The sequence below is a fragment of the Alosa pseudoharengus genome, unplaced genomic scaffold (genome assembly GCF_046254945.1).
Source record: "Alosa pseudoharengus isolate Yale_2024_CS ecotype anadromous, Long Island Sound unplaced genomic scaffold, YU_APseudo_1.1 YU_APseudo_1.1_scf_9, whole genome shotgun sequence".
Lineage (NCBI taxonomy): Eukaryota > Metazoa > Chordata > Actinopteri > Clupeiformes > Clupeidae > Alosa > Alosa pseudoharengus.
Window position 1 is genome coordinate 6916829 of NW_027468881.1, and position 13839 is coordinate 6930667.

The 13839-nt window shown below is 39.2% G+C and overlaps 1 protein-coding gene across 1 annotated transcript; it reads right to left on the reverse strand.

Annotated features, from left to right (window-relative positions):
- Positions 1-3810: 3810 nt before the first annotated feature.
- On the reverse strand, positions 3811-11831 carry LOC143114670 (isocitrate dehydrogenase [NAD] subunit gamma, mitochondrial-like). Its single transcript, XM_076276385.1, has 12 exons — positions 11707-11831; positions 11188-11241; positions 9647-9744; positions 9090-9205; positions 8935-8995; positions 8671-8803; positions 8387-8520; positions 8179-8281; positions 7286-7432; positions 7096-7190; positions 6441-6501; positions 3811-5283 (listed from the first exon to the last, which is right to left on the reverse strand). Exons 1-12 carry the CDS (start codon positions 11782-11784, stop codon positions 5179-5181), a joined length of 1185 nt encoding a protein of 394 aa, XP_076132500.1. The 5' UTR covers positions 11785-11831; the 3' UTR covers positions 3811-5178.
- Positions 11832-13839: the final 2008 nt, after the last annotated feature.

Here is a 13839-nt window from a genome sequence, read left to right on the forward strand (position 1 = left end):
TGTGTAAGTATGTGTCTATATTTGTGACGTGTGTGTATCTGTGTGTGTTGATAGGTCTGTTGTCTAAGATCTTTCTAAAATTAAAGACTGCATTTTGATCACCAAAAACGAGACCACACGTGCTCCATCTGGGCCGTCTGGAGTTCTGCTGTGATTTGACCTGTTCTGCTTTCATCAACATTTAGGACAGGCCCGATGAATATTACACGAGTCTGGCCAAATGTATGCATGTAAACCAGCGGGAAGATAAGGGAAGACGACAGCACGATTGGATAGACGAAGGGAGGGGAACAGACTCAGACGAAGGGAGGGGAACAGACTCAGAAGAGGAGAAGGAAAGAGAGACACTTTTTGGGCCGGGTTCCTGGAACATGCAGCAGAACAACCCTGAGAAGCACCCCCAAAGAGACCTGTGCTGACATGACTATGGTTCTTCGCCTGGAACAAGCAGGGCTCCAGAGTCTGTTCTTCGTCTGTGTTCCGAATTGGTCCCCTCGGTCCTATGTTCGTTTGGCCCGTGTTGATGAAGGATGTTCGCATGGGACCGAGATGAAGGATGTGCGCACGGGAACACCAAGGGAAATAAAAAAAGTGGAGTTTGTTTACATACCTGTGGATTTCAGCTCAATTACTTCATCTCCACCTTACCCTTGTGTATAAGTGTATGCTTGTACATGTCTGTATGTGTGTGTACAGTATGTGTGTATAATGTGTGTGCGTGTATAATATGTGTGTGTGTGTGTGTGTTTGTGGTGTATATGGCTGGAAGGAAGATGAGCCTAGAGTCTCCTTTGGGGATGTGCCACTTAGGCGAGGCTTGGACATGTAAGGTGATTAACCTGTCATCACCGACATGCTCCAATCCTTCATTCCCCACTTCTCTGCCATCTTACTGTAACTGTCCATTCAAATTCCAAGAATGATTTGTTCATCTTTATTTTGTCCTCCTTCATCTCAAATGCCATTTCTGCTTTAGTTGCTGACTTCAGGCAAACATCTGAAGACTAAATGATTTACACTTCCTACCTGCTAACTCAAGATGTTTGCATATTTTGAACACCAAGTCTGGTTTTCTCATTTTGACTTTCGGTTTCTACAAAGCTCTCTTGCTCTCACTATCCCTTTTTTTCTCTCACTTTGTATATATCCACTGTATATGCTCCATATACTGCCTCAAGATAATAATCAGTTTGTTTTTCTACTCAATTTCCCCTCCCTGTGATCTTGGCCATCTTGTTTACTCTAAGACCCCCCTGTGGCACAGCAGCCTGAATGTTGTTCCTCACTTGTAAGCCACTTTGGATAAAAGTGTCAGCTAAATGAATTCATGTAAACGGAAATATGTTTGTTAGAATGAAGTCTGTGTTATGTTAGCCCATGAGGTCACAGGCTGCAAAGAAAGATTCATGTGTCAGTAAGTGAGAGAGTGAGGAATAGATGACAGGGAAGAGTGAAGAATGTTTACAATAACAGTGTGGCTTACTTTTGTTTTTTCCTTCCTTGTCTGACCCTTGTCTTTGATCTTGACATCTTTGCCCTTTTTCTTACATCCCATGTCTCTGTCGCTTTCACACACACACACACACACACACACACACACACACACACACAGAGACACACACACGCACGCACACACACACACACACACACACACACACACACACACACACACACACGCACACGCACTCTATCCTTTTTGTCCTGGCAAACTTAGTGTTTCCTTCCACCCAATTGCTTCCTCATTAGTGAAAAAGCTCTTAAATTAATTTGAAAAACGGAAGGCGACGCCTGCTCTTTTGAAGTCTTCCCCAAATGTCCTGCTGTCCCTTTCTTTTTTCCATTTATGTCTCTCCCGGACTTTACCATAACTGATTCAGTAATATAATATAATGTTATATAATACATTATATAATAATTAGCCCATAGCAAAGGAAAATTGAAAATGAGGGTTACCGCATGGACGTCAGCAACATACTGTTCAACTCAAACTCTCTAGCTGCTACTAATTCTATCTTCTTGGAACTGCTTTCTTCCTTTTAATTGGGTTATTGGATGCATATTTGGTGCAGACACTCTACAAGACAAATGGACTCATTAATATTCTTTAGTCAACTACAGTACAATACAAGGCCGTCCAAAATCCTCACATCCCAGATTCCCCGATAGGCACTCTTGCCAAGTTTAGACAGCAGATAGAAATATGGTGACTTGGATCAAGTGAAAAAAGAAAACCTTTCATGTTGCTATCAATCATGAAATATATTTGGGCATTCTCGTTTCACCGGCATCATAAAAATGGGTGATTGCAGTACTGATGACACATATTAATGGTCATCTGTGGAATTAATTGTCTCAAATAGATACGGCACAAGGTAATTACGTTAATGAAGTATCTAATTTATGAGGCTAAGGATACTGGAGCTGATGCCCTACAAAGGGCAGAGTCAGTGAGAGAACACTAAATGGCTTGTTTAAAGGGGCAAAATGTAGCTTCTGGTACCAGAAGAAACGATGCCGTATACTGAAAAGAGAAAACTTCCTTTGCCTTTGTGGTCATTATTGCTTGTATATATGTTTACATTTCTCAAGCCTGGCAATTGTGAATGTGTAAAATAATCACCCGCATCAAAGAAACATAATATAAATACATGATTAACTAGATATGCTTTTCTTGTTTTAGCAATGTATGCAAGTATTTTGTTTACATAAACAAAATACCTGCATACATTAAACAAACTGTTCAAGTTCAGGTGGTTTAAAAATTATGTTTAACTTAGAAACACCTATATGTACCTATATAATGCAGCAAATATATCACCAAATAACTCTTTCAACTCTTTTGGGCACTTGCAAGAAGAACAACCTTATTCAGTTATATGCATCATAAGAGGTCATTGTTAATGTGCATCATAAGAGGTCATTGTTCAAAACCCACCACTTTTGGATTAACTTTGTCACAGAGGACATTTTAATAGTCTCCCTGCGGTGGGGCACAGTGGCAATGGTGATGACTCTCTCTGTACAAACAAGCTTTTGTGGTGTTAAAAGGCCATCTATGGAGAGAATATTCTGTGTGGTTTAATGTTTTGCCAGTGTAACCTGATTTTCAGTTATTGTTCTAGTGTTGCTGAGCGCTATCAAGGACATTAAGGTTGTATATACTGTATGATTAGTATGGTGAACAGGGTCTGAGAGGAACAACAGTGAAGTCTAACAAACTATGATAAATAACAAACAAGTTTATGCAATTAATACAGTAAGGGAAGGGTAGATTGACATATATATAATATATATTGATATATATTTTTTACTTAAAGGCTCTGATATTTCTCCTTCAAGAGTACAACAGATGCCTTCTACCAATTTAAAACGTGCAATGGCTTATTAGGTCTAATATTGTGTGACAATGTAATGTCAGTGTAACAGGCTGTTATGGCAACTAAAAATCATGAGAGATGTTATGACAATTACCTTACGTACCTTAGTCACGTTATCGAAAATATCGAACAGTCACGTTACATCATTGATTTTTGATAACTCCCATAATTTTAGATGCCATTGCATTTCTCTCATGACAACAAATGACTGTTGATATGCCTTGACATTTTTATGACATTGTTCTATCATTCCTAGGACAGAGGCTTCAAGAACAGTATTATTGTTAATAGCATATGACGCTGTGTCGTGCGTCCATGCAAGCCTGAATGTGTATGAAACCTGTGTCAAGATTACTGCTGCCCCCTACTGGTAGGTCATCATATCTTCCCTTTGATAATGACTGCTACAGTATGTAGAGGCACTATCAGTGAAACCAGTTCTTTTAGTTGCACATTTTTATTGTTCAAAGTGTATTATCCTGAGAATACACACAGTTTAATGGGACAACAAATGGACACATAAAACAACTGCAGGTCATAAATGTAGAGCAGTAATTAATGACCAAACAATAATTTATAATAACAATAATAATTTTAGAACTGTTCAGAACAGAAATGTGTTGACACCTTCTAAAGGCTTACTGTACGTCCAAATAAATGGTCTTATTTCCTACCTTGTACCGTATGTAACTGGTGAATGATCTATGTACTCAATGTAAAAATCAACTTGATCTACGTCAGATGCACCTCATGTCCCTGTCCTAAGGTGATCACATTCTCTTCTCAAATCCAACAAATTCTCGCTTGACCTCTGAGGTAATTTTAAAGAATGAGTAACACTCCATGTATGTGTGACTCTGGTCGAGTCATGTTGCATATTCTGAAAGCCTGTATGCACTATCCAATGGACATAACAGCAAATAGTGAGGTGTAGTGAGTAAATGTTGTCCTTCTAAACGACTATCATTACCATTTTCAATTTCCATTCTAAGATAAATTTTTGGTCCAATTTTATGTCAATATGAAACTAAAATATGTATAATTTTTTTTGTCATTTTACTTTTACCAACGGAATTACAGAGACATTCATCATTTTATGGTGATAGTATAGTATATATACTCTTTTGATCCCCTGAGGGAAATTTGGTCTCTGCATTTATCCCAATCCGTGAATTAGATCACAGAGTGCAAAGCATTTGCTTGGTTTTAAAATCTTTTAACAGACTGAGTTACAGTAACATTAGATGTTCATTCTGAAAAGTCTTGAGGGCATTGCCTATTTGCCGTCTAGAATAACAAATAGAATAGAAACAATATGACTGAGTTGGACATACATTTTTACAAAGTGACTAATGCAATTAATGCGAGGCTTGAATTATGCTTATTCCTGCTACCACCAGTGTGCAGTTTCATCTCGTTATGTATCAGTACATGTAGGTGGAAGTTTAGAAGATGCATCTACAGTATTTTATAACATCAATGACTGTAAAAAAACAAAAAAAAACTAAGGATAGCTAATGCTCAGTAGAAAGCCAAGCCATTGGAAGAAACCTAAAAATTAGATTTAAGAAAACTAGATTTAACCAGATATGGTAAATTCTGGGCGGATCTGGCCACTTTAGCCAATGTAGCTGACCAATTTTGGCTTAATTTCATCAGACCTTCATGAGACACCATACTTTTCTTTTTAACAATGACTGTACAGCACCAATCAACAGAATATACCTGCCAGCGGTCTGGGACTGGCCTTGGCTGTATCGGTTTGGGGTTGAGCTGGGCTGAGCTGGGTTGGATGTGGAGGTTACATGGGCTCAATGATAAGAGGCCCTTTGCTCTCGATCTCCCTCATGATGGACTGGACCACCTCAGACGTGGTGCCCTGACCTCCCAGGTCTGCCGTGTGCAGCTTTAAAAGAGTGCAAAGGAGAAAGACAAAGAGTGAGAGCAAAGTCACAATAATATTACTGAACTTATTATTTGGATAGTTGGAGAGTTGGAATAATGTTGTTGTTGTACATTCATGTGAATAATTACATGCCTGTGAATGTTGCAGTGTCTTTCAACAAAAATGTCCTGAAAGTCAATCTGAGTTAATACCAAATCTGTGTGAATTTACACGTTGATAAATATTTTCTTGGTAATTATTTTTCTGGATGAGGAACGCAATCTGTTTACTAGACACAGAGGCTTAAAACCTTGCCTGTAAACATGATGACGCAAGACACATGGTATTATATGAAAATGACAACAGAGCACAGATTTCTTAGATTTAATTTCCCTGCAATTCTCTCAACACCCCATGTGTGAATAATAGTCCATGCATGAATAATTGTTTAAAAAAATCATAGTTGTCCTACGGTAAAAATTATGTAACAGACACATGTCTTCAATCCAAAAACATTTGGAAAAGATCTTAACATATTACAAACTTACATGTGCTAAATACACCATACGCATACTTTAAGATACACTAGAGACATATCCTAATTGATTTAACATGCACACCCAACATGATCAGAATACTGATTGTTTCTCTTATGTTTTTATTTTGTTTTGAATGAGCTGGAGATGGTAGCAATACTACTGCTGCGTGAGCCCTACTCTAACATTCGACAACAACACTTAATAATCATAATCAGTTGCTCGGAACAAAACTATGAAAACAACAAACAAATTCACTCTCATTTTTACTTAAGACTTGATGTAGATGCTTATGGGTGTAGATCAAACTAAATCAAACCATTGAAAATGAACTTAACCTAACCCCTACATTTTCATACCTAACCCTAAGGCAAAAGCTTCTAATACAAAACTCAATGATCAGATTGACAAAATGTATCCAGCGAAATATCCCTGACCCATAACAGCCTCTTCAAGCTTACTACACAAGGGTTGATGACAAGAAAATCTTTCCAGGTTTTGTTTTCCTTTGGGATTTCAAACCTTTAGTCAGAATAACAAGTGAAAATGTTATGTATAAGCTGATGCTAGTGTATAGATAAAAGTGTTGCCATGAATAGAATGTCAGAATGTCATGAATAGAATGTTATGATGTTCTCATACCCGTGTCTCTGACAGAGTGGTGTTCACAGCCTTCCGAATCATGCTAGCATACGCATGAAGCCTGCAATGGAGCACAGACAGACAAAAAGAGACATAAACAGCAAATAATACATAAACCACTTTGTTATGAATCCAAATTTTCGATATCTGATTATTATAGAGTTACTACATCAATATTATGAAGGAAAGTAATTTACAATAACTAAGATTGAAGTTTTTCATCAAGTAGTTTTGCCATTTTTGGAAACGTGAAAATATCTTATTAAAAATAGTACAAATTATACAGAAAAGTAGATAATCCTTCTGACTAACTTCAGTAATCTTACCATGACAAGGAAGATTAAACAAATACTATTCTATCTAACAAAATGATTTCAGTAACAGATTAGAGGACAGAGTAGTCACAGAGGATCATCTCCTTTGATTTCCATTTGATTTGTACTGTCTTTTTACAAACTGTTGACAATATTTGAACTCTATCTTTTCAGACATGATATATCATGCAAATATAAATTAGCTATATTGTAAATCAGATGCAATGTAATATATCTCAAACAACGACTTGTCATGAACAAGAGGATACTGCCATGAGAATACTGAAAGCAGCCATAACTTTCTTATACAGAGACAGCCAGGAGGACAAATGAGGACTAACTTCAAGTGATCAAGCATCAGACAGCCAGCCAGCAGAGTCGCAGTGGGGTTGGCGATGTTCTTGTTAGCGATGCTCTTCCCTGTGTTTCTGGTGGCCTAGAAATAAAAGGCGGAACACAATCTCTCAGAGGATTCCACACTTCAAAGTGCCGGCAAACTCCAGCCGAATGTGTCCTTCCCAAGTCTCTTACCGTTTCAAAGACAGCGTAGTCCCTGCCATAGTTGGCACCGGGCACCAGTCCCGGACCCCCAACCAAGCCAGCACACACGTTGCTGACCACGTTGCCGTACAGGTTGGGCATCACCATGACATCAAATTGATGGGGTTTGGATACCAGCTGCAGGTGTGGGGATAATGGAAAGGATACGTCTATTAGAATACAGACAAATCTAAGTATTGTAAACGTTAATTGACTGTGGTCTGCGCTGCATTTGTTAATCAACTTGTTAGCGGAAAGTCGGCTACTCTCCTCTCGTGTTCATTGACTGTGGTTTGCGCTGTTTGTGCTGCATTCCTTAATCGACTTGTTAAGCCTAAGGTAGCCTAAAAACACACCCTTCATAAAATAATATTTTTATACAATTTTCGAAACACTTACAACGTTTACATACTTCGATTTGTCTATAGACAACCTCACCACACTATCACAGAAGTGTTATTCTATTTTAAACCCATCAGTGGTGTAAAATAGTTTGTTTTTGATGTGAGTTCACTTTCACTGTAAGACAATGTGGTTTTAAATTATGCAAATGACGCTCTTGCTCAAAACTCTATTTGAACTTCAAATTACAACCATGCCCCACCTTCCATGCTCCAGAGACAATGCACTGAAAGGCTCTAATAGTCTGAGCCACCATCTTTGTTTCCCACTTACAGAGCCAGAACTCTGTACAAGTTTTCTTGAGCACATACACAAATCGGACAGCCAGAGGACATTGACGAATAATTGGCTTAAAATTACAAAAAATTGGATTACAATTGTGGACTGCACGTTTTACAGTAATTTTGTCCTGACATTTATAAGACATACTGCAATACTGTAAGGAAGTCATGTGTTGTTGCATTCATTTCTATTATAAATACCTGCATGGTGGTGTTATCCACGATCATGCTGTCAAACTGGATATCTGGATATCCTGCTGCCACCTCGTTACAACACTGCAGGAACAGCCCATCGCCCAGCTTCCTGTGGAGTTTTAAAAGATGGTAAGAGCATCTCAGGTCACCGGACACACTCCCTCTGGTCAGCTGATGTTCACAGTGAGAGTAGGAGCTGGGCAGAAATACCTACATGATGTTGGCCTTGTGCACGGCTGTGACCCTGCGGCGACCTTTCTCCCGTGCTAAGTTGAAAGCATACTCGGCGATTCTCAAGGACTTCATGCGAGTGATGATCTTCAGACACTCAACCACTCCTGGTACACTCTGTGTGTGTGTATGTGTGTGTGTGTGTGTGAAGAAGAGGCACAAACTTGTGAAGAAATTATACAAAGATGCACACGCACGCAAGCACACACACACACACACACACACACACACACACACACACACACACACTCTCTCTCTCTCCCATACCTCATGTTCCAGGCTGCTGTACTCTCCCTCTGTGTTTTCTCTGATGATGATGATGTCGATGTCTTTGTGACGAGTATTGACACCAGGAAGTGTATGGCAGTGCATCACATTAGCATACAAATCTAGATTGGTGCTACAAACAAACAACAACAACAACAAAAACAATAAAAATAATTATTTGTTCTTAAATATTTTTTTGCCAGTACAAATACAAATACAAAATAAAACACAAATAAATAAATACAAATTACTACTACATCCTACCGAAGCAAATTGTTCCTTGATTTGTGAGAGGGAGGTAAGTTGTGATTGGTCTCTATATTACCTGGACACAGAATCAACAAAATTAGAGAGTTAGACTCGGCGTGACTAGTGTGAAACGGTCAATACACAAACCATACCCCAACTCTTATGCCTACCTTTTAGTGCCACCCCGTTACGTTTGATGGCAGTGATGGCGTTGTTGATGTCATCCTCGGAGGTGACCGTAGAGTCCACTTTCACAATCTCAAAATCCACAGGCACACAGCAAAACCTGTGTGAAGGTGGTCAACAAATACAACAAAACAGATGAACAACTCAAGCCCATAGGTGTCCCTGTGCACAAGCCCTTAGTGATACAGGTGCAGGTGAGGCAGGTAAGTATAATCCAAAAAATGAAAAATCAAAATCACCGCACAGTGACCACTATTAACGTTGTTTTTATTTGGAGCGCTCCAAATAAAAATGGCGTTAATAGTGATCAGTGTGCGGTGATTTTGATTTTAAATTTTTTAGATGAATAACTCAGTTCAGTGACGTCCTGATGTCAAATGTTGGGAAAGTTAGACGTCACTACATGTATAACATACTGTAACTTTAGTTACAATGTAACTAAAGCAGAGTGTGGCACAGTGGTACAATGATGTTTTTGTAACTGATTTAGTGCTCCAGATTCAGAAGTTGATCAGTGCTAGAGAGTGAAGTGGTGACAGACCTGAAGAGTTCTCTGACGTGATTGAACAGCTCAGGTCCGATGCCATCTCCAGGAATCAGCGTGACTGTGTGTCGGCCTCCATACTTAGCCGGAGGGGGCTGCCAAATGGAGAGAACAGGTTCACATCTCATGGAAACAGTTATGACCTGCTATCAACCATCAGTGACTCACCTGCACCAGACATCACAGCAAACTTGAAACTTTAGCAGCAAAACAGTCTAGTATGAGATTCACATACAAATTCAATCTAAGCATGCAAGAAGATAAACTAGAGTGAAAGTCAGCTGCTTCACATCCCAAACATATTTTTGGTTCTCTGAGGTTGTTTGTGTTCCTGTTACCACAACCTCTTGGCACAGAGCTCCAAATTGGATTTTTGTTTTGTTTTTTGCATGATTATGTTTCACTCTGTTTAATGCAATACAAGTAGACTAATTATACGCTATCAGTAAACTACAGGACTAAAACTTCTATCCAGATAGCGCTAGTAGAGGGGTCTTCTTCAGTAATATCCTAGTACTTACAATAGCCTGGCCCATGTTGGAGGGATTGGAAAGTCAGAGGGAGAGAACAGGGATTGTTAATCATGTGGAGAGAGCAAGACATCCACAGCCTTGTGTTAACACTGGCTTATTCATGCTGGTAGGTAGGAGGAAAGGGTGAAGTTGCCTGCATGTTTCACTTGTTATAGCATCGATTGCTTCCCCCTTTGACACAAAATTGCAGATGGGATTCAATTTGTATGGGACTGGCTTTTGTAATGGTTTGCCCAGTTCTGGCGGATTTGAGGTTTGGATGGAAACAGCCTATAATCATGATTGATATTGTTAGTGACATTTTAGAAAGGGTTCATCTTGGTCTGATGGTTCAAGATGTTCAGATACAAATTGATGTACGATCTGTCCAAGTGGATGGATGAGAGAGTTACATTTACATTTAATTAATCATAACATTTACACAAAATTATAGTCAAGAATGGGCAGTATTTATTAAATATGTATTTCAAAAACAAAATAGCATTTTGATGTTATTCAAACTTATTTTTCTTGAGAACTTTAATTATCAGTAGGCAAATAAGCACGACTATCCAATCAGAACATATGGAGTTTGAAGTTGTTTTTTTAAGGTAATAGAACTCCATTGTTGCTTTAATCCCATCTTCTGTGGCTCTCAATAGGTCCGGTGGTTAGTTTGTAGCACCACTTGCCAAGTTCAGTTGTGGCTTTTTGAGTAGGCCTACATCATAGGCAGAGAAAAGCTGTTGCTCTCAAACACTATCCACTTAATCAACAGAGTCAGTGTACTGGCGAAGAAATATTAGACAGACAGGCACATTTAGTATTTTGAAAATATTAAAATACAGTATGTTATTTTGATACATGGGTGTGACTATTGAATTTTGTACTTTATTTTAAAACACTTAAAATTAGGATACATTTTGGTGTATTTTGCCCATCCCTCATCATAGTGCCATTGTAGGCTGTTGTTGGCTGTCTACCTTTACTTGGAACTGAAGTGTAATTTCAAAGGGCAGAACTTACGGTGTAGGAGGACTTGTTCCTCTGAACGCATCCATGTGAGGCTGGCCGGAGTACCTGTCAGTAACAGAACACCAGGGTAGACCACCGTCATCATGTTACACGCAACTCAACACGCCTTAGAAAGTAGGCCTACCCTAAAAAATGATCTGTCTCTCAATTCATGAAAAACCGTGTAGAGAAAAGCAGTCTCCAAAAGAGCACCCCTGACACCTGCCCTCAAGAGATCTTATCAGCGTTCACTTGACCTGTCTAACATTAGATTAACTGTCGTAAAACGATTCAGTTTCAATGACTTGGTAATTCAAATCAATATAAGATCGGAAACAGATTAAGGTTATTTCAACGGTAGGCCTACAATAAATACACAGAACGTCATTTTAAACGTCGATAACAAGCTAACGATGACCTTGGCAGGTTCGCTGCAGGATGAACAGCTTCGGTAGAATGCAAGGTTTAGCCACCACATTTGGAAAAAGTAGCCAAACGACATGAAATCTAGAAAACAAATAGTATGCTTACATTATTCACATTGCCCATTAGTCCGCCCCATGTCGGTTTTAATAACCGGGATACTGTCAACACTGTTCTGGGAGACATTTTGTACCCAAATGTATGAACTGGCTAGTTGATCAGTGCGATGATGCCTTGACTACGTGTTCGATGGAGTGGGCGGTGCGACTGATCGCAAATCAGCCAAACAAACTTCTTCCTGAATGGCCAGGCGCCCCATTGCATGCCACAAATACACCCGTTGGCTGTATCAGGATCAGTGGTCAAATCAGGATAAGCCGCTGTAGACACTTGTCTGTAGCGACATCTATCGTAGCGAAGTTAAACGTCATGCCTATCATGGTCATATGGCCAGAGAATGTCTAATAAGGGGAGAACTGCCACTCTCGGAAAACTTCCGGTTTCTAAACTGTTCTGAACTGGTTGCAGTTCCTTCTGTGGTTCCACATGAGGGCGCTCGTCCACGAGTGCAGAATGCATGGAGGTCTATGGAGCTGTACCCCTTAAAATCCACTTTTCTCGGGATATAATTTTTTTCCAAGTAATTTGAATATTGTTTTCGAAAGGGGAGGCAAAGAAAATACACTTGGTTGAGTATTATATTTTTTAACGTCACTTAATTGTTCTAAAAAGCCTTTCAAACGTGTCAATGACGTCATTCATTAGCACAATGCTAGCGTGTTATGGGCAACAACGACCCAACCTGTAAGAAATCAAAAGGACATAAGTACTCGTTCATTCAACTTTTGACCTATAACCCATGTTGAAGTTATACAAACTACAATCAAATCTGAGATTTGTCAACGACAATCAGGTGAAAGAGGCAAATTTAGCCGTCTAGCTCCATTGACTCCCATTCATTCTGCACTCATGGCGATCGCCCCCAGTGGAACTCTGGTGGAACTGCAACCAAAATTCGGTACAATGGGACTTAATACGGAGTGGCAAGGCTCTCCGTAGACGGGCTCTGATATGGCTGAGGCAGCTTCAAAGTAATTTTGGGTGGTCCAATCAGTAGTCAGGGGGCCTATGTGGTTTCTGTGGGTTTGAAATGTTCATTTTTGGAGAGTGGTTGGACTGTCCTTAGAGTTCATTGAACATGGAGAAAAACGATGTCTCCATTTTTTTTTACCTGTTTCAACCCTATCTTTTTGAAATTGTATATTACACTATAATTAACACCATACATTTCGCCTAAATCACTGGCTATGTTGAATAAAGTTCACAAAACAGTTATTTTCAACAGTATTGTCAGTATTATGATTGTATGTCAAACAATTAGAGATAAGATCAACAACCAATTAGTTTCACCAAACACACATACTCCATGGCTGAAAGATAGCAAAAACATAACAGATGAGACCTCGAACAACATTTAATTCATTTACATATACACAACATATTAGATCTCACCTCCACAATTTCCTCATCAAAATCTACAACTAGTCTACTAGACCCTATTCCTACTCACCTTCTTAAGACTACTCTCCCCTTCCTGGATAATGTTTTGCTCTAGATTATAAATAATTCAATGCTATCAGGGCATGTAGGCCTACCGCAGTCGTTTAAGACATCTGTTAAGCCCTCCCTAGCCTTGTATCAATACTGGTCCATAGACCATGACATACTACTTAGGCTTCAAAATTTGATAGGCATCAAAGACTCAGCACTTGCTTGGTTTAGATCACACCTTCCTAACCATCAACAATTTGTACAGGTCCATAAACCATCTACCCAGATTATGGTAACATGTGCCTCAAGGCTCAGTACTAGCAGATGATACACAACTATACCTCTCCATAAAACCTGATGAATTAACCCCGTTAGCCAAACTTGACACATGTACTGTATAAGAGACATAAAGACATGGATGACGAATAATTTCCTGCTTTTGAACTCAGATAAAACAGAAGTCCTATCCACATCACAGGCTAGTGATCTTCCACTGACCTCATCCACAAGTGTTAAAAACCTAGGATTTATAATTGACCAGGACCTAGCACTAAATAATCACATAAAACAAATCACCAAAACTTCATTTTACCATTTAAGGAACATTGCAAAGATTAGGAAGTCCTTATCCTTAGCAGATACCGAGAAATTAATCCATGCTTTTGTCACCAGAATGGACTATTGCAATGC